The sequence below is a fragment of the Tachysurus vachellii genome, chromosome 22 (assembly GCF_030014155.1).
Source record: "Tachysurus vachellii isolate PV-2020 chromosome 22, HZAU_Pvac_v1, whole genome shotgun sequence".
Lineage (NCBI taxonomy): Eukaryota > Metazoa > Chordata > Actinopteri > Siluriformes > Bagridae > Tachysurus > Tachysurus vachellii.
The window spans coordinates 13,533,748-13,555,590 of NC_083481.1; the positions used below are offsets into that span (position 1 = coordinate 13,533,748).

The window sequence follows — 21,843 nt, forward strand, 5'->3', positions numbered from 1 at the left end:
TAAATAGAGTCAGTGTGGTAAAATGCATACATTGTTTTACTACACTAGCTTTGGGTGGGTGGGGGTGGGGGTGCTGGTTCCTCCAGGTCCCTAGTACAAAGACATGGTTGACTGGCATCTCTAAATTGTCCACAGTGTGTGAGTATGTGTGTGATTGTATGATGGTCTCTGGACTCCACTGGAATAGGCTTTAGGCTTCTCTTGACCTTGTGTAGCAAGCAGTACAGAAAGTAGATGGATGGATGGATGGATGGATGGATGGATGGATGGACGGATGTTTCATACAGAAGTGGGAATGTAATGTTCAATAAGCACTAATATTTACACAGTGAGTTGATATATTTCTAAATTTGCTTTTTTTTCTGTCATAATTTTGGTTTCCTAATGTGTTTCACATATACCCAAAACCATGATACCTAGATTAAACAAAGCCACAAATTTGTCAGCTATCTCTGGAGAGATTTACTAGTGAACTGTTCTCTGTAAAGAAATGCAGTGTGTAATTCTTGCTTTTCTATCCTTAAGGAGAAAGTGAAGGGGAAACAGCAGCTTCAAGGTATGCATGCTGATAACATAAATAATCACTGGGATGGTATGCAGGCCACATCGTGTCAACATCTGCTGTCTTAGGTAGGTAAACATTGAGGCATATGATTTCCAGATGTTATGCGACACAAGGCTAAGTAGTCCAAATGGAACTAAAAATTTGTTTAAAGCAAAAAAATGGACAAGTTGACTTGACAGAGTAAATTTGAATTAAAATTAAATAATAAATGTAAAAGTGATTTAACTGAAGTCTATTTATATCTGTGAATGTGAGTAGGAATTACAACACATTTTACCACTCATTAAAAGGTAAAGCAGTTTTCGGTTGTTTAACATTATTAAACATTCAAGTGGAGAAAGCTCTAGAGCCATACTAAATAGCTTAAATTTCCCTGTTTCACGTTTCATGTTTATTTGTCATATATACAGATGTCAGTGATAGTTTCTACAATGAAATGCTTAGGTGAGAGTCTACAAGTAAATAGTACTGCTAATTGTACAGTACCAGCAAGTAAGGAGTAAAATAGTACTGATGATTGTGTAGTCTCAGTATGTTAGCAGTAGTGGATTGAATACTGTGGTACCACCTGCCTGATGGAACTTTTTTGAACAGGATATGATCTGGGTGACTGAAGTCAAACATAATTTTGTGAGCATTTCCTCAGACATCGTATGCAGTAGGTGTCACTTAAGGCTGTTATTGTGGTGTGAAGGGACCAGAACAATTCCTCAAGGAACTTGATGTCACCGACTCTTTCTACAGTGGCCCTGTTGATGTATAAGTGTCTATCCTCCTGCACCCTGCAAGTCCACAATCATCTCCTTGGTCTTTCTGATGTTTAGGCAGAGCCTGCTATCATTGCACCACTGAAATAGCATTCTCACATCATCTCATCTCCATTAGTTATAGACCCATGATGGAGGTATCATGAGCAAACTGATAATGTTAGAACTTTGCATGGCAACACAGTACAGGGAGTACAGGAGGGGGCTGAATACACAACCCTGTGGAGCACCCATGCTCAGAGCCAAAGTGGTGGAGTAACTGTTACCATTTCTCAATACTTGGGGTCTGTTTGTCAGAAAGTCCAAAATCCAGTTGCACAGGTGTGTTGAATTCTAGGTTTTTAAGCTTTGCAATGAGTTTGGATGGGATGATGGTGTTGAAGGAAGAACTGTAATTAATAAACAGCATTCTTACATAAATGTTTTTCTTGTCCAGGTGAGTGAGAACCTTGTGTAATGCTAGTATAATGGTGGCATCTGTCAATCAGTTTTTCCTGTATATGTATTTTACTAAAATTGGTTCAATAATATGCAAAACATTAATGGAACTAATCATCTAACCATTCATCCCAGGCTTTTAGACTAATGATAATGTCACTCAAAAAGAGTTGCAGGATAGTCTGGAAGCAGCAGAAACAACATGCCAATGAACATTAATCAATAAACAAAGCAAAAGACATTATATGTGCAATAATACTGTATGTGTCAAGTGGATATATGTAATGGAAGCGTATTAAATAATGAAAACAAACATGTTCGAATACACATTTCCTCTTAGAAATACGTAATATGTCTTAGAAATGACAGCAAGTTTTCTAGTGTTGTTTTGTACAGTATTTAGAATTCGACTAATATAAAAGAAAGTTGCCATTTTTGTTTGAACACTGCATTATTTTTGTCTTTCCTATGCTTCAATGATTTAGCTGCATGCCTCAAAATGATAACTGTAGAATCCTCATCCTTGCTGTCTGTGCTGCAAAGCCTTGAGACTTGATCATATCCCTCCTCCTGGCAGAGAGCCCATAGTATTCTGCTAGTAATCTCAGTCCAGACACCTGGAAGGTCAGTAGTCTAGATGTGAGATAGAAATCCACACAGGGTGAGAAGCCAGTCAATTGTAGGACGACATTCATACACACATTCACACCAGGAGCAAATGTTGCACAGCCAACTCAAATACCAGCATATTTTGAGGTGTGGAGTGAAATTTGACAACCTGGAGTAAAAACTTGCCAAGCGTCTTTATTCTATCATTTAAGGACAGCTGTTTAAATGTTTTTGTCATCATAACACCAGGACCTTGTGCTCTGTATAGTTTACAATGCAACCCAAATTTTGAAATGACCTTCTAGGCAATCTTTACTGAAGGGACAAACTTATGGACAGTTTGCTCTTAAAAATGGAGTGTTTTGAAAATAAAGAGTCTTTTTATCTGACCAGCCATATCTTAATTAAACATATATATAAAATTTGATTGATACTGACAGGCTTACTTGCAGTATTTCTCTCAAGATAATGATATCCTGAGTACCTGCAATGGCTAGAAATGTTGTTCCAATGAATAAATATCACCAACAAATTAAAAAAAGATCTGTTTGGGTTATCCAAATGGTAGTCATTCAGATTATCATTTGTAAGCTGAATGATGTATCTGTGCACTTGATGTAAGAATTCACCCTTTTTTTATCCTCATAACAAAATCACATGTGCTTGAGAGTCCAGATTTCCAAATGACTCCAGTTTAGCCAAGAGAAATTTGATCTCTGACAAGGCAAAGTCTGTTGTGGCTCTTTGATAGTTTCACATTTAATCATTTTATTAGTTCCATGAATGATTAACCACAGTATTGCAAACACATATCAAATACAGTAACTTCCAGACTATAATTTGAATTCCAGTAGGTTACTTTGCTACTGTTATTTTTAGCACTAGGAACAATTCAAATTGAACACAACTTCCAGGTGCTGAGGTAAAACACTGTGTTTCTGTTAACAGCAATGACAAGAATGTTATTTTTATTTATATATATATATATATATATATATATATATATATATATATATATATATATATATATATATATATATATATATATATACACACACACACACATATATATATATATATATATATATATATATATATATATATATATATATATATATATATATAGTACATACAGTATATACTGTATAGGCTATACCTTAAAATGTTATGTACTATCAGGTGCACCATACAGAGCATGTAACGTCATACACAGGCTGTTATCTATCTATCTATCTATCTATCTATCTATCTATCTATCTATCTATCTATCTATCTATTTGGTGGCTCACCTATGTGCTACAGTATATGTAATTATGAGCCTTGGGGCAATTTGATTGGATCAGAAAAGCAGAATTGATCACGTGACTTGCTCGAAGGAACCTAACGCGGTGCTTTAGAACACAACACAACACAACACGTCTCAACACATCCACACGATTCACTTGAATCCGATTCGGTTTCTCTGGAGATTCCAACCGTGCTCTTTTCGTGTTGCAGTTTACACAGAACATTCTCTAGTTTGCTTCATTCGGATTAGGTCATGAGAAGGAGAGAGTTGTAGAAGAAATGCGCTCGTGGACATTGTTGATCTTTGTTTGTTTGGGGTTTTTTTTTTATACCAGATGAGGAATATTACGAGGAATATTATCACCGGAATTATGGATATCTATGTATGTTTATGGACACCTTGAGAAGATTCGGTATGAGTCAGCAGCGATTCAGCAGCAACGTGCCATGATTACGCACACGCATTTTGGACACATTGCTTTTGGAGGTTATTTTGTTTCCTCTCATCCAGCTATTAAAGCGCAGACCTGTGCGTCTGGGAATCCGACATGTTTTGATCCGGACAACTTTTGAAGGTCTTGCTTTTTATATACATACATATTTATTCTTTTCCCCAGTCCACAGTTTTCTAACTTCCTCGGCGACGATGACGGGTGAACATTCTCCTCCTCTGCCTTATATAGGGATGGAGGTAGTGATCGCTCTCGCCTCTGTTTTAGGGAACGTGATGGTGGTGTTGGCGGTGAAGATAAACCGCTCGTTAAGGGACACCACCTTTTACTTCGTGGTCAGTTTAGCATTGGCAGACATCGCAGTCGGGGCTCTTGTCATTCCCTTGGCCATAACCATCAGCACCGGACTGGAGACGCACTTTTACACCTGTCTGATGGTCGCCTGCATTATGCTCGTTCTCACTCAGAGCTCCATCCTAGCTCTCCTCGCCATCGCCATTGATCGGTACCTGAGAGTCAAGATCCCACTCAGGTAATCTCCTGCACACCAGCTACCATCCTGGACACAAAGTAATACACCAGCTAGTGTCCCGCACAGCAGGCTGCTGCAGGTGAAAATGCCATATCATGAATACGCAGGCTCCATAACGTGTCCAAGACTGTTTTTCAAACTATTATCATTTAGCCATGTGCAATTTACTAACAGTTTAACTTTCTACAGCTATAAAACAGCAAAATAGCATGGTTTGGGAAAGACTGTGAGATGCGTGAGCTAGAGTATATCATTTACATGATGATATGGCATTGTTCATGCGCCCTTATCCATGGCATTAGATTGGGCATTTATTTCATTTAAACAGCTGAGCAGCTGAAGGTTAAGGACCTTGCTGAAGGTCCCAGCAGGTACAGTTCGGCAATGCTGTTATTTGAACCCTATGACCATCCATCAGTGGTCCACCGCCTTAATCACAGAGCTACTATTATCAGAATCTTGACAATGTTATAATAGATTTCTGATAAACAGTCCTTAGTGGGTGAATAGTGATCATTTCATGATGGATGGTGAGTTCAAATGTTTATGAAGAACTGTTGATGTATATCTGATGAGCCTCCAGGTCCCAGAAAATCAAATTTATTATTATTATTATTATTATTATTATTATTATTATTATTGTTGTTGTTGTTTTTTCTGTTGTTGTAATAGATTTTATATATATATATATATTCCATATAATTTTTAATTTAAATTTCAGGCTTATAATCCTCAATATAGTTATTCAGTGTTGGATTAAACCTTAAACAGGCAAATACCTTTTAATAATGATTAGTTTTTACTGCTATAATGAAAATAAGAATTATGCACATGCTTCATGTACCCCTTCGTCTGAGGGGAAAAACCTCCTTACTGAATGAACTTCACATCTTATTAATGGTTTTAGATACTTTACATGTTATGTGTCAAATAGCAAATTACTTAATTACTTAAAAACACATGCAGCTATTTAGATGCAGGGAATATTGTTTTGTCAGCTTTTCCTACACAACTAATTTATTTTCTCACATGACCGATATTTTTCATATGATGTCACTTGTGTTTTCTTAAATACACACATCCAGTTTCAGTGTGCTACAGGCTGCCATGATTATTTAAATAGTCAGATGTGATATGCATGTAAAAAGATTTTTCCTTGGGAATTTGAATGGATGATTCTATAAATATAAAATTGTTGGTTTCAAAATTAACAAAAGAATAATTTCATACTATAAATATGTACACCGTGTGAATGGTTATTTGAAAAAAATGAATTTTTTTTTTCCATTTTTTCTACTATTTTGTGTACATCCTTAGTACATAAATCTCAAACATGGATGGAATTATGATATTGATAACAATATCACAGAATAACAATAAAATTCTGCTGGAATAGATGGATGTTATTTCAATTAATTTTGTTAAACTACCCTCATATTAACCTCAACAGTTTTCTCTATCTCCTAAAGTTTAATGTGTGGAATATTACAATATTACTATAATTGATGTCTTTGCTAATATTGTGAAGTGAATGACTGCCACATTCTGCTAATGGGTTTACATAATAATAGAATTTCTTTTTTCCAAAAATAGCTAAACTTTGTTAACTTCTGTAAACACATTATTTAAGGTCCGAAGAGTTTCTAGTTTTTTTAACAGTTGTCTTGGGGTCATCAATAGACTGTAAATTGAAATTGTCATGTTGTAACTTAATTGTTGAACTGCTATCGAATAGAATAGCATTCTTAACAAATTTATTTTTTCCAAACTAATCTAAGCAGTCATCTTTTTTCATCTCTTTAGTAACATTTCCAACTGTTTCCAACATTTCCAACTGTTCCAACTAATCAAGAAATGCCTGTTTTATTATATAAAGAAACCCGTTGTGTGTAATTGTATTGGCCGTGTGTTCTCAGTGTTTTTCTAAGAGAAATCAGCTGTGCATGCAAGAGCTTGCAATAATTTTCCTTGGAATTTCTCTTTAGGATGTTGATGTTATCCACCCACCATCAACATCGACATATTTCAGGGTGTGGTCCTATACGCCTAAACTGCCCACCAGTTATTTAGGAGTTTATTAGGACCACCAGTACACCTGACTTGACTTGACCTGAATATTCAGTTTACCAATAAGCTTATAATGTGACCGCAGTGCAACGCATAAACTCATACATAAAAAAATCAAGTGCTTCAGTTAATGTTTAGATCAGAATTGGAGGAAAATGTGATCTGAGATGGGTTAGGTTGTAACAACAAAAGACCACAACGGGGTGCACTCCTGGTAGTCAAGGACAGACACAAGCTTATCACATATGTAACAGGTACCTGAAGTTACAACGGACACTGGTTTAATAGACAGGACAGTTGACTGATGTCTAGATTCAGTAAACCTGAAATATAGTCAATGTGTAGACTCACAGTTTCTACATTTACTTACTACTTAAGACTTAAATTCCAGATCTTAAGTTATGCTTAATTCCTGAATAATGTTGTCCTACTGTATAGCTGTTACTGTACGTGTACTTGTTTTTAGTTTTTTGTTTGTTTTTACATATCATTGTTTATAGCTGTGTTTGTGTATTGTATTAGTTTTTATGTTGCCTCTTGGTCAGGTCGTCATTGTAAATGAGAACTGCTTCTCAACTGACACACCTGGTTAAATAAAGAAAGAAAGAAAAAGAAATGATCTACAAATGATCAGATCAGAACTTGTCTTATATTAACTGATCTTAAACTGCATATGTCAGAACATGCCCTGTTTCAAGCAAATGTCTCAAATTTTTATTAGTTTGAGGCGTTGATAAATATAGACGAGCAAACCTTTTTATCTTAGATCTTAGAAGGTTAAATCTACAATGAAGGGTCAGGATCGCTTGGTTGTGAAGTGAGATTATACCAAGGATAAATCGCAGCACGTTACACACACAGACATTCCCACCCTTTCCCACTACTGGTGTGTTTTTGGGAGGTGGGATTTTTGTGTGTTTTGTTTTATGAAGGGAACATTTAAATCTATAAAATGCTTATCAGGTCTTAGCTGTCAAAAATAAGGCCTCAGTGATGATTTCCCCATTAAGATTTCCTTGTTTTTAAAAGCAGAACTCATCTTATTAGCTGTGTCTGAAGTAACCACAAGAAGATCAGTGTTAAATTCTAAAAGCACGATCTTCTCAAGGCGTGACTCTTACTGTAAGTGTACACCATGCAAAGGAAGTTTGATGCTTTCAGCAAAAGTACAAAACATTACTGTGCCATAACCAGCAAGATGGGAAGACATAAGATTGGAAGATGACTGAAGATGGGAAGACATAAGGATGACTTCATACAACTCATCCGTATATGCACAGAAACTCATTGTAGAATGAGACGCAGTTACATTTACCAATAATCATTTAAAAATGATTTAATTTGATCAGTTAATCTGTGCGTAACAGAAATTGCACTGTTGTCATACATTCTTAAAGCAGGTAATGAGCTGTAGTTAACTGATTAAGTATTATGCAAATGTTGTACTTCACGCTTGACACCTCAGATTAACATCTACTAAGTGTTGCTAAGAGAACCTTGAAAACACAAACACATTTCACTATGAGCTTTAAACGGAGAAATTTTTAGACTTATGTTTGTGAGTAATTTCCTTCTTTTTTTTAAAAATTCATATTCACCCTTGACCCAAGTTTGACAAAAGCATTGTGAAATTGAGTTAATTATCTTTATTTTGTGAAGCTTCTGAGAATTTCAGCATTGACAATTGCTCTTAGGAATGAGAGCAATCATAATTGCACTTTTCCAGAAAATAAAATGTATCATACATCATGTTTTTGGGGATTTTAAACCCATTTGCACCTAATTTGATCACCTGCCAATTTATACCCTTCAGCTAAATACCGTCTATCATATGACAGCTACCACATTAAATTTTTTTATAAAAATAAATATTTTCTTCTTTTCTTTTTAACACTTAAATATTTTTATTTTTTCCAACAAACACTCAGAATTATACTGCAATTTATAAATTCAAATATTGTATCTGAATTATTTTGTGTTCTCTCTCCTGATCTTTAGTTACAAGCGAGTAGTGACACCGAAACGAGCTGGGTCAGCGGTGATTGCATGCTGGCTGGTGGCTCTCATCGTGGGTTTAACTCCCATGTTCGGCTGGAACAACCTGAAGAATCTCCAAACAAACAACTCTGAGGAACCCAACCCCGTTATCACCTGTGAGTTCGAGGAAGTTATCAGCATGGAGTACATGGTCTACTTTAATTTTTTCAGCTGGGTGCTGCCCCCGCTGGTCCTCATGCTCGTCATATACGTTGAGATTTTCTACATGATCCACAAGCAGCTCAATAAGAAGCTCAATAAGGCAGTCAGCCAAGCTGATCCCAGCCGTTATTATGGAAAAGAGCTCAAACTGGCCAAATCTCTCGCTCTGGTGCTTTTTCTCTTTGCCATTAGTTGGTTACCGCTGCACATCCTGAACTGCATCACTCTGTTTTGCCCCTCTAATCAAACTAATATCCTTATCTACGTGGCTATCTTGCTAAGCCATGGCAACTCTGCCGTCAACCCGGTCATATACGCCTTTCGCATCAAGAAATTTCGCACGGCTTTCATCAAGATCTGGGCTCAGTATGTGTGCTGCAAGAAAGTAAACCATTTGGCCAGCAAAGCCACTCGACGGAGGGAATGTCCAGAGAAGAAGATGCGACGAATTAATGACATTTGACTAAGCTAGAACATCAAAAACATCTGGCTTTGTTGATAACTTTAGTGAAATAACTGCGTCAGCATCTATCATCCAGATCTGAGATCTTGTAATGTCTTCACTCTTATTTCCTCTTGTGAAGACATTCATACAAAGTGGCATTCTGTCTGCAAAAAGTGCCATACGCCAGCTACAGAGATGTATTAAATACGGCAACTGCTTGTGTTAGTTTTAAATGAGGTTTGAAGCTTAAAACAAAGCTTATGACATCAACTTGAAAGTGCTTATAACCACATTAGGCCTTGTGCAGGCCAAGCAATGGACCTGTATTGAATCTTTTATAAAATGAACAGCACTGCAGCATTACTAGTGAAGGGGAAGAATGTACATGTATGTTTTAGGTGTTTTGTTTTATGAAGGGAACATTTAAATCTATAAAATGCTTATCAGGTCTTAGCTGTCAAAAATAAGGCCTCAGTGATGGTTTATCATTTTGATTTCCTTGTTTTTAAAAGCAGAACTCATCTTATTAGCTGTGTCTGAAGTAACCACAAGAAGATCAGTATTAAATTCTGAAAGCACGATCTTCTCAAGGCTCTTACTGTAAGTGTACACCATGAAAAGGAAGTTTGATGCTTTCAGCAAAAGTAAAAAACATTACTGTGCCATAACCAGCAAGATTTAATCAAGTAGTATTTTGGGCTGAAACATACTAATAAAGTCCTGGTATTGTTTTTAGAAATAATTCTGGTACTGTGGTGCTTAACCTGCAAGGGACAGCAATGCGACCTTTGCAATACTTTTCTATATCTTGCCTATGATATCATATGTTTTTTTGCTAATACAGAAAATGATTTTCCTACCGTTAACACTTCTTTCTAATAATACTTTCTGAGCTGCTTCTTAACAAACAGCTTTAATTCTACAGCAAACTCACCAAGCAGAATGCAAATCATTTCTGTCGTTACACCACACTCTTTCCTTAATCGTACATGCATGGCCATCTGTGTGAACGTGTTAAGATGTTTATCTTAAAATGCAGCTCTACCTAGAAAACCACAGCTTTTTAACCACATTTTGCAATTTGCTGATTACAGGTTAATGTACTGGTACTTTCCACTCTTGTCAACAGGTTTGGTTTTTTGATTTTGAGTTATAAATAGGATAATGTCAGAATTCTGGCAGGTCCTAAACTCTGCAAGTGTATAGAAATATTCATTCTGTTGTGTGACTTCTATGCATAAAAGTAAATAATATTAATATAATGAATAGATGTTCCCTGTAATTACCCAGCATTCATTAAAGATTTTATGAAATATTTCTTTTTTGAAAAAGCAGCCTTGTTAAAGTGAACATGGTAACAGTTTCTATATGAGTAAATTTCACTCATTAACAATACTTAATGACTACAATATGTGCACCTAAATTCTGCCTTGGTGAAGATGAAGTAACGATTATTCACAGTGCAATGACGCCCCCTTCAGGAAGACCCCAATGCAGCTGCTGCTATTTATTGTTCATACTACCTTAATATTCAGCTAGGAAGATGACAGTGTAAAGAAAACACACAATTTTATTTCACCAACCATTGATTTATACAACCATGTAATTACAATGATGTATTACTACAGCCATGCACCAATCAGTACACTGCAGTATATTGTAGTTCTTACAATTTAGTAAACATTTATTTGTTAAAAAACAAACAAACAAACAAACAAAAACTTCTAGATAGAAACAACAAGAAAAACAATTATCTAAATCATGATTCAAGTTTTTACCACAAGTGCTGGTTGTGCTATATTGAAAGTAAAGAACATAAGTCCAATGACCAATGTCTATAGTTTGAGAGGTGAATAAAATAAATGGCATAGCTGCATACCCATTAAAACCCAATATAATGCACCTATGACTCGTGTTTTCTTAGTTCATTCTTTTTCTGGTAGCCCTTTGGAAATCTTGGTCTCTTCAGGGTTTTAATTTTGTGGCACAAGCAGAATTCCTGAGAAAGAAGCCATTCTTCACATTCTTCTCAGAGGCTAGAGGCCTGCTCCTGAAAAAGAAAGGAAATTAATTTTATTACAGGCATTAATATTCAAGTACAATTCAGTAAAGTGCTGAAGACAAAACAGAAATTTTATTACATTCATATGTGCAATGCTATATGTAGCCTTACAGTGCAGTGATAAAAAGAGATGGCTTTTCACTTTGAACTATCTTGGTCACCAATCACAGAGAAGGATTACACCCTAAAAGCTGGAAGGAAGTGCCTGCACTTGAGAAATGACTTACACTGCTTTTGCAATTGTACATAGCACAACTTTGTACAAATAACACTTTTCTGTTTACCTCGTTTCAGTTTAATTTTACAAGATAAAGTGGCAGACTAAAGATAAGAATAACAAGCCACCTGGTTGTACTTTGAGCCACATTATTCCGGACTCTTAAGCATTTGTAAGAAGAATAATGATGAATCATTGTAAAATAAATCTATGTAATATAACAAGGTCAACAATACAACAATACAAATTGTAAGAAATGTAAAAGTCAGCGCAATGCACAATTAATAGACCTAGTTTTCATACAGCTTCATTCATTCATTCATTCATTCATTCATCTTCTACCGCTTATCCAAACTACCTCGGGTCACGGGGAGCCTGTGCCTATCTCAGGCGTCATCGGGCATCAAGGCAGGATACACCCTGGACGGAGTGCCAACCCATCACAGGGCACACACACACTCTCATTCACTCACGCACTCACACACTACGGACAATTTTCCAGAGATGCCAATCAACCTACCATGCATGTCTTTGGACCGGGGGAGGAAACCGGAGTACCCGGAGGAAACCCCCGAGGTACGGGGAGAACATGCAAACTCCACACACACAAGGTGGAGGCGGGAATCGAACCCCGACCCTGGAGGTGTGAGGCGAACGTGCTAACCACTAAGCCCCCATATAGCTTCATTTGTACAAAATTCCTCTCACTTCTTAGAGCTGCATTGAAACTTTGGAAAAAGCAAGTTGGTCAATCAGGGTGCTCAAAACTTACCCAGCCTCCCTGCTCCATGATCCAACTGGCCAGCCTATTGTTAAGAATACTGACTATAGCACCCCGTACGCGCGTTGTTACGTCTGGGCAGTTCCTATTTATGTATAGCGATAGTGCCATTGTGGCCTTCAGAAGATGCTTCTCAGAAGCAACCTCAGGTCTGTCAGCCACCCACATCTCACACAGGGTATTCACGCTGTTAGTGAACATAACAGATGCCTGAAAAAGACAGAAAATAGCAGACAACTTAATTAGCTTGCATGTGAGTTCCTGGTATTTTTAATAATTAAAGTGTTTGTATTATGTGTCAAACAGAACTATATTAGAAGATATAATAGAAAACAGAGAGGTGAATAAGTAGAGACATCTACAAATATCCACCCTGAAAGGTATCTTAAATGTTTTTATATATCACTATTTAGTTATACATCAATATCATCTATGTGTGATCTTCAGTGGCATCCAAGACTTACTTTCGAAAGAAATTCTGAGTTTTAAACTTAAACTTCTTTCACTGATATTTCCTATATTGCCCTAAATGACATTTGACAGCCTGCTCATAGAGATTATTAGCATCAGTGGAAACTGCATGCTATAATACCACCATCTAATGCTTCATAAAACTTTCTTTCAATATGGCCAACAACATTTACAATGTTTCCTGTCTCCATTGCATCTGTGATGTATTTCTGATGTTCATTGATGAACGAATTAATGAATGAATGAACATCATTGTAACTGCACCAACAAAATTTCCTGATAACTTCTGACAGCAATAACACAAATACAAAACCAACACCGACCAGCAAAATATTAACGTAACCTCTATATACACAGAAATTTGACATAGTTCTACAAGTGTTTCAACTTAATGGGCTTCATTCAGGTTAGAGTTTTCCTTTAAATCTAATCTGCTAAGTTACATTAAACTGTAAAAACAAAAGTTTTACTTTAAACAGTCTAAGCTGATCAATATAATAATATACAATCACTTTAACAGTACTTTAGGAAGATTTGTGGACACATTAAGAAGAGTTGTGCACATATTTGAAAAAAATTCATTAAAAGCTAATGCTTTATTAAACCAGGTTAGCTTGATGCTAACAGGAAGCATTTAACATATGCTAAGTTACATTAAATTGTAAAAACAAAAGTTTTACTTCAGTCTAAAAACAGACTAAGCTGCTCAATATACCAATATACAACAACTTTAACAGTACTTTAGGAAGATTTGTGGACACATTAAGAAGAGCTGTCCACATATTTGAAAAAAGTTAGCTTGATGCTAACAGGCGGCATTTAACATATGCAAATGAGCACGAGCTCTCACACACCTGGTCAGCAGGTGCCTTCTGGATATTTCTGATAAGAGGCTGAATAACTGTCTCATCGTAATGATCTCCTAACTGCCGGAGCTGATTGGCTATCTTTATTGGGTCGAAGTCGTCTGGTAAGGAAAAAAAATCATATTAATTAGACACAGTTGATTTTAAACGTTGTGTTATGTAACTAAAGAAGAACGAAAAATGAAAGTAACATCCACTTACTGTATCTACTCGCGTCATTCCCGGAAACGCAAATAAAGTGCGCTACATAGTAAATTAATCTAAATTTACAATATCATAACTCGCCTTTTGTTCATAAAAGCACGGGTGATCATTCAGAAAAGGAATAAATACGGTCACTTTGACGCTTTTTAGTCAAACGTTCACTGAGAAAATGAATGATCTTCTGTTTACATAACTGAATTTCATGCATATGGTATAAAATAAGCGTATATACACCAAACAAGACCTCTTTATTACATAGACATTCAGCTCGATATTATCAAACAGGTACAAGGATCAATTTCTTAGCAAAACGCCAACTAATATTCGCTGTTACTTTGATATATTATAGTGAGACAACTTTCACTTTCTGCTTATATAGGATTTTACATTAGGCACATATATGTATATATACACCTTTATATACACAGACAACTATTTAAAAACATCTACTTACTCGCTGAATCTGTTTCCAAGTACGGTTCATCAAAAAGGCAGGACAGGATAACAGAGGTTTGTTGTTTAAACTTTAGCTGAGCCATAGATAAATACTAAATGTATATATATCCTTAAAGGTTATAGACTACACAAGCGTCCGGAAGAACAAAACAAGTCGAACCGGAGGACTCTTATTTTACGCATAGACTTGGATGCAGAAAACAGGATTGTCTGAACATGTTCGTTCTTGTGTCTTATATCTGAGAAAGAAAAAAAAATAGGAGTGTCAGAAAAAACTACGTCACTTTTTTTCACTTGTTTCTTTTCTTGTATTTTTTTCACAGCAGTATCGGTTTGTCACTTTCGTCATCAGTTTCCGCCCTTATTATTATTATTTACATGCATTGTCGCCATTTCACCGACAGGTGTCGCTGTTACAGCAGGAATGAATCCATTTTCTGTGCAGAGGGAACAGCCACACCCTAATGCTTTAAACTATAGAAAAGATCCTTATGGTGAAGCTTAGAAAGAAGTTTGAAAATTGTATTTAAAAATGTTAATAAAAAAAAAAAAAAAAAAAAAGATATTAGGATTACTTGTGGCTAGCTGGTAGGTTTGTCAGCTCACGGTTTAAGGGTCACTGGTTTGATCCAGAGCTCAGGCGGTTTAGTGCATGTTCTCTTGGTATGCGCATTGTATTTCACCAGTTTTTTTCTGGTTTCCTCCCCAAAATTTGTCGGGTGGTGAACTGGCAAGTCTTGTGTGTATGTGTGTGTGTGTGTGTGTGTGTGTGTGTGTGTGTGTGTGTGTGTGTGTAGATGAGGCAACCTAGTGGTTAAGGGAAGGTAATGAGTTTGAATCCCAGGTCCACTGAGCTGCCAATGCTGCCAACTTTACCCTCAGTTGTATAAAATGAGTCGCTATGGAAAAGGTTCTTCCAAATGCATTAGTTTATGAAGAATTAAAATGAAATTCAATTTCCACAAGTAGCCCATGGAACACTTTTACAGAGAGATTTTACTGTAGAAAGTGTGTATAAATGAGCAGGAGAGCAGGGGCAGAAAAAAAACATACATTTATTAGTTAGTAAGTTCAAATCTTTCCGTCGTAGGCCAGATCGCACATCGGCTGATCCATATAGTGCAGCAAGCAGTGTACTGTATTGAAACTATGCTGTATTTACACATATAAATAGGCATTGCATTTTCATGAAGTGCATTAAAATTAAGCATGCATACCAGTCATTAAAGGTTCTGGTTGTTAAAGCTGCTTATCTGCAGTCTGATCAGCCTGATCCGGTGGTTATAATAATGTGTTGAATGTTGCAATTAGAATAAAGGTGAAAAAAACTATTCTTTTGGTATAGTTATTGAATTCAAGCTGTTTGATTTGTATTTGTCCACCTCTGGAGAGAGACAGTGGGAGATATCCACCTCGAGGAAGCTTGTTTTTTTGTCTTTTCTCACGCTGACTAGAACAATTCACAATATCAGTGTAATGACTGAAATGTTTCTTTTAGAAAAATTCTACCTCCTGGAGGACAAAAGCTTAGGATGAAACAGATTAAAAAGAAAAACAAAAAAACAATTATTACATTTTTGATGCCCGGCTAAGCATAAACACACAGGAGAGCACAAGGAAGTAGCCCACAAAAGCAGACCAATAAGATCATGTCGACTTTTATTAAGTTGGCAAAACATTGCCGTTTCTTCTTGTGCATTATTTAGGCTTCTCAGCACCTCGGAGAGAACACGGTCACACAGACCTTCTATGCAATATTCTTTATATGTCTGCGAAGCACAGAGGAGCTATTTTCCCATTACCTGTCCTGATGTGCATCTAGCTCGTTCCACTGATATTAAAGTTATCAATAATGAGGGCAAAGGAGTCATAAACAGCTGAGCCTGGGTGCATAATTTCAAGCAGTGAGGGACAAATGAGATCTGTTTGCATATGCAATATAAATCATTTCTACAAGAAATGACAGCACACATCTGTCAGAGTGGAGAGAAATTTCTTTAGAGATAACGTTATGTAATATGTTATGTTATGTTTTGTAAAAACTATTAAACTACAGGGTGGTGCATTGGCCAGAAGATTATTTTTTTAATCAACAAAGCACCAAAGTGTCATATTCTTCCTATACGGCAATCAAATGCCAGTACAAAGGATTTGTAATTTATTTCTGAACAATGTGTTAAGCTTTTTTCTCTACTTCTTTTTTTTTTTTTTACAGGTTATGGCTATATTTCATGTTGAGGAACATTCTCAAGACAAGTAAGTTCCTGTTATTAGTTACATTACAGTTGCTATAAACAGAATTTCCCTCAGCAGCATCTATTGCTTTCTTTCTTGAAGCTAGTATGGCAGCTTCTTATGTTACAATGTGCTAAAACTGGAGATTCTTTCCTACATGTTACATAGAGTGCAGCTCTATATCATTGATTTGTTTCCCCTTAAGATAAGATATACCTTTATTCATCCCACAGTGGGGAAATTTCTAAATAAACATTTTCATGCCATTATTAGTTTTAGGTTATGTAGTACACCTGCCCAGCAAGTCCCTATGTGAATATGTGTTACTACAGAAACATTAATGTATTAGCGTGAGCACATTAATATAGACCTGTGATTTGAATTCCAGCTGAAACGTTTGTCGGAGCTGCTGTTCTGTAATACAAAATGAATCAATCAAGTTTCAATCCAACTAACAGCGCTGTTTAAAATGTGTCACAGTCCTATTTAAAGCTTAGATATCACCCACTTAATCATCTTGTAGAGAAGGATTAATCATTTTGTCTTTTCCGTGCCACTATTTTGCGTAGAAATCTCAGTCAGCCCTGGAAATAATGCTAATCAGTGAGTGATGGCAGAACGCAGGCACAGTCAAGTCACAGATATCCACACATGAACTTTATTTACTGCTCCAATGGCCTTGTACCATTTGTCTATCATGACACAGGAGGTATATGAGTTTTTCTGTACCTATGCAATCCACACCGACCTTATGAGCTCCTTTTCAGTCGTGCCTCTGCAGAGACAGGCATCTCAAATCTCATTTGAGGCTGTGACAGCTGTCCGAGTCTCCCAGGCGGCCCACTCTGCTCAGCAGCAAAGTGTCTTATTAAACAAAAAATACCCCTCAAAAAAAAGGAGAAAATCAGAGAGAGAGAGAGAGAGAGAGAGAGAGAGAGAGAGAGAGAGAGAGAGAGAGAGAGAGAGAGCCCTTTTGTGATATCACTCACAAATAAAACACAGATCCGTGTGTCTGACTATTTGCAACCTCCAGTCTTTCTCTGAAATCCGTGTCCTTGACAGCTAGGATATAATTACAATCACAAACTATCATTCACAAGAGGTTATGTGATTAATCAGTGTTTTTTCAAGACACACACACACACACACACACACACACACACACACACACAGAGGCAGGGCTTAATTTCTCATTTCCCCCATACAGACCTTGGCATTGAATATTTCTCCCTTAACAGCGCTGTGCCCTTTTCGCATGCTAAACAGTGTGAATCATATTGAGCTGGGGGGGTTGTGTAGCTGTAGCAGGATGGTGGGTATCAAATATACTCGTTTGACATTCTGAATCTGATGAACACTTCCAGGAGCTCTAAAAATTGGTGGTCCTAATTTTATTGACATATATTAATGATGGTACAGCTGTAACATGATGTCAGTTTGGGGTTGTTGAAGGAGATACTGATACTGACTATTAGGGCATCTTTTTTCACTATCGAACAGTCTAATTTTTCGTCCTATTTTTTAAAACATTTAAACTCTCTAAAATAATAAGATAAGGACCCTGGTTCGATCTTGAGCTCTGGTTTCTGTCTGTTTGGAATTTCTGTGCATGTTCTCCCTGTGTCCATAGAGGTTTCCTCTGAGGTCTCCAGTTTTTTCCCACCTCCAAAAAAAGCATTGCGCCTGAATGTGAAAGATTATATCTACGGTGCTCTATGATGTTCTGGGATCCCATCCAGGGTATATTTTCTGCCTTGTGCTCGAACTCTGGATCTCTTACGATCTCATGGTAAAGTCGTTACTGAAGATAAATTCAGAGACATTCACAAGGGACACTTAACAGTAATTGATTTATGGCGAGTCATCCAGGTTATTAGTCCAGTAGTTTATAACTTGGATTTGAGTTATCATTTTGAACCATCATTGAATCATCTTTCTAGCACAAACCCAGTCATTAGGTCAGGCTTAATCAACTCTGTTCCTCAGGACACGGGAACACTTAACCACAGTTCACAGTTGAATCTAATAAACAGTAAATCATGACATCGACTTCCTAATGATAGCCATGGGAGAACTCCCTAAACAATACATTCCCTTATACTGTTTCTGCAACATTGACAAGAAACTATTAAAAGGTCAGTTGATGACGATTATATCATACTGTTGGCCTCAGGTGTATTGTGTGTAGAACGAGTTCTAATTCTGTCGATAAGAACTGCTATTATGCACTCAAAAACCTGCCATTTTATCATGTGTGTACTCAATAAACATCATAATTACACTCCTACACATCCTGTATTGATCTGCATGTGCATGGCTAGACATATTTACATCATGAAATGCTTCCCAAATCTCCAAGCAAGGCAAACATGTTCTTCAAAAGCATTCAAAAGCATGTGTGTCTAGCGATCGGTTGCCACAAATGCATCTGCAATTATTGTCACCTTTTCTGCTACCATATATGGAAAGGTAATGAATATTACCATATATGGAAAGGTAATGAAAGGAAATATACCATATATGGAAAGGTAAGTAGAAAGGGCTCGAGTTTGCATAGGAGCTGGTTGATGAGTCATTACATAACTTAACTCAGGGCTCTCGCTTTAAAAAGTTTCATGTTGCATATACTCCAAGAAAGGAATGACTAGCTGTGGTCTGCATCATCTCAACCTTTAGATGTACCTTTTATATTACTATACATTTCATCTCGTCATCTTGTTGTGAACATCATAGTGAAGTCACATGATCAGTTTGTGCGTACAATAACACGTCTCTCCCACTAGGGGTTTCTGCATATCCGTGCTCAAGAATAGTTCTAACACCCAAGAGTAACCTAATAAAATGACATTGTATTGTATTGCAATCACAAAACTACATATTCGTACAGTTGAGTAACAAGACCCCAGGTTTTGTAATAAGAATTTTACTGGCATCCTCCTACCTTCATGTCCTCATTTAACACATCCATATACAGTGGTGCGAAAAAGTGTTTGCCCCATTCCTGATTTTATTTGCACGTTTGTCACACTTGAAAGTTTCAGATCATCAAAAAAATTTAAATATTAGTCAAAGATAACAAGTAAACACACCATGCAGTTTTTAAATGAAGGTTTTTATTATTAAGGAAAAAAACAAAATCCAAACCCACATGGCCCTGTGTGAAAAAGTGCTTTCCTCTAAATCTAATAACTGGTTGGGCCACCATTAGCAGCAAGAACAGCAATCAAGCGTTTGCGATAACTGAGTCTGTTACAGCGCTATGGAGGAATTTTGGATCACTCATCTTTGCAGAATTGTTGTAATTCAGCCACATTGGAGGGTTTTCGAGCATGAACCGCCTTTTTAAAGTTCATTCCACAGCATCTCAATAGGATTCAGGTCAGGACTTCGACTAGGCCACTCCAAAGTCTTCATTTTGTTTTACTTCAGCCATTCAGAGGTGAACTTGCTGGTGTGTTTTGGATCACAGTCCTGCTGCAGAACCCAAGTTCACGCTTCAGCTTGAGGTCACGAACAGATGGCCGCAGGTTGTCCTTCAGGATTTTTTGGTACAGTAGAATTCATGGTTCCATTTATCGCACCAAGTCTTCCAGGTCCTGAAGCAGCAAAACAGTCCCAGCAAAAGAGCCTTTATTTTTTTTTTCTTTTGTCTTGGAACTCTGTCATGCAGGCCATTTTTGCCCAGTCTCTTTCTTATGGTGGAGTCATGAACACTGACCTTAACTGAGGCAAGTGAGGCCTGCAGTTCTTTGGATGTTGTTGTGGGGTCTTTTTTGACATCTTGGATGAGTCATCGCTGCGCTCTTGGGGTAATTATGGTCGGCCCGCTACTCCTGGGAAGGTTCACCACCATTCCATGTTTTTGCCATTTGTGGATAATGTGGTTCGCTGGAGTCCTAAAGCTTTAGAAATGGCTTTAGAACCTTTTTCAGACTGATAGAGCTCAATTACTTTCTTTCTCATTTGAAAGAATGTCTACTTCACTTTGTCAGTCAGGTGTTTAAGTGATTATGATTGTGAACAGGTGTGGCAGTAATCAGGCCTGAGTGTGGCTAGAGAAAGTGAACTCAGGTGTGATAAACCACAGTTATGTTTTAACCGGGGGGCAAACACTTTTTCACACAGGTGTTTACTTTTGTTATCTTTGACTAATATTTAAATTTGTTGGATGATCTGAAACATTAAAGTGTGACAAACGTGCAAAAAAAAAAAAAGGGGCCAACACTTTTTCACACCACTTTTCATCTCGTCTTTGGCCTTCGTCTTGGACTCTTACCTGGCAGTTCCATCTCCAACATTCTTCTACTAACATAACCATCTCCCTCCTCTGTACATGTCCAAACCATCTCAATCTTTGAGTGAGGTATAAATGATCAAATTCTGGTGTTCATTCATAAACAGAGAGCCACATCAGTCTATAAAAAACATTTAAAAGCACTTCAGTAATGCTTCTGTTTCGACCTGAAACGTTCCCAATTTGCCCATGACTTGATTTGGCATATCTTCCCTTTGAAAGAAATGAAGGCAGAGCTTTATCAAGTTTCAATCACATTTCCATTTAACCGAAGGTAATTTATCTTAATAATTAAGCAGGCGCAATAAAAAAAAACAAAGTTCCCGGAAAAGACGCTTGTGATTCCCAGATGCACTTGTGCTCTTTTAACTCTGATTGTTATCTCACACTTTGATACACTGCAGCAAACTAGTTTAAATGTAGGATTCATCAGTGTAATTCAACTTTAATGTACTTTCATTTATTAAATGCTTATTAAGTGCATTGGTGGGTTTTAGACAGATTGTTATATATTCTTTGTGTGATTCTGTAGAAGTATTGTGGCTTGTGCTCTAATGCCTCTTTTCCACCGGAAAGAACCAGGTGCTGGTTCAGAGTTAGCACTGGTTCTGGTTCAAAGTTGGTTCCACTGGTGAACCTTCTAAGAACCGGTTTGCCTTTCCACCGGCTAGAGAGCATCAAGAGCCGAGTGTGACGTCACTTTATACGTGTCACGTGTCCCAGCAACTTTAGCGCAGCAGCGGCAAAGACAAACACATCAACAATGGCGGATGTTGCTTTACTATTAATGCTCATGGCTTTGTGAACCTACATTAACGCGGGGAAAAAAACGTGTACGTGCAGCTCCATGTAATCTGTATAAAAGGAGGTTGTAATCGAGAAAGTACATAACGTTA

The 21,843-nt window shown here is 37.0% G+C and overlaps 1 protein-coding gene and 1 long non-coding RNA gene across 4 annotated transcripts in view; both read left to right on the forward strand.

Annotated features, from left to right (window-relative positions):
- The first annotated feature begins 3,776 nt into the window (after positions 1-3,776).
- On the forward strand, positions 3,777-10,932 carry LOC132838432 (adenosine receptor A1-like). Its single transcript, XM_060858745.1, has 2 exons — positions 3,777-4,650; positions 8,716-10,932. Exons 1-2 carry the CDS (start codon positions 4,313-4,315, stop codon positions 9,377-9,379), a joined length of 1,002 nt encoding a protein of 333 aa, XP_060714728.1. The 5' UTR covers positions 3,777-4,312; the 3' UTR covers positions 9,380-10,932.
- Positions 10,933-13,728: 2,796 nt separating this feature from the next.
- LOC132838433 (uncharacterized) overlaps positions 13,729-21,843 on the forward strand; it is a 38,020-nt gene continuing 29,905 nt past the window's right edge. For all 3 annotated transcript variants that reach the window (XR_009647634.1, XR_009647635.1, XR_009647636.1), the window contains exons 1-2: positions 13,729-13,862; positions 16,634-16,674. This is a non-coding gene — a long non-coding RNA (uncharacterized LOC132838433). The remainder of the gene's footprint in view (positions 13,863-16,633; positions 16,675-21,843) is intronic.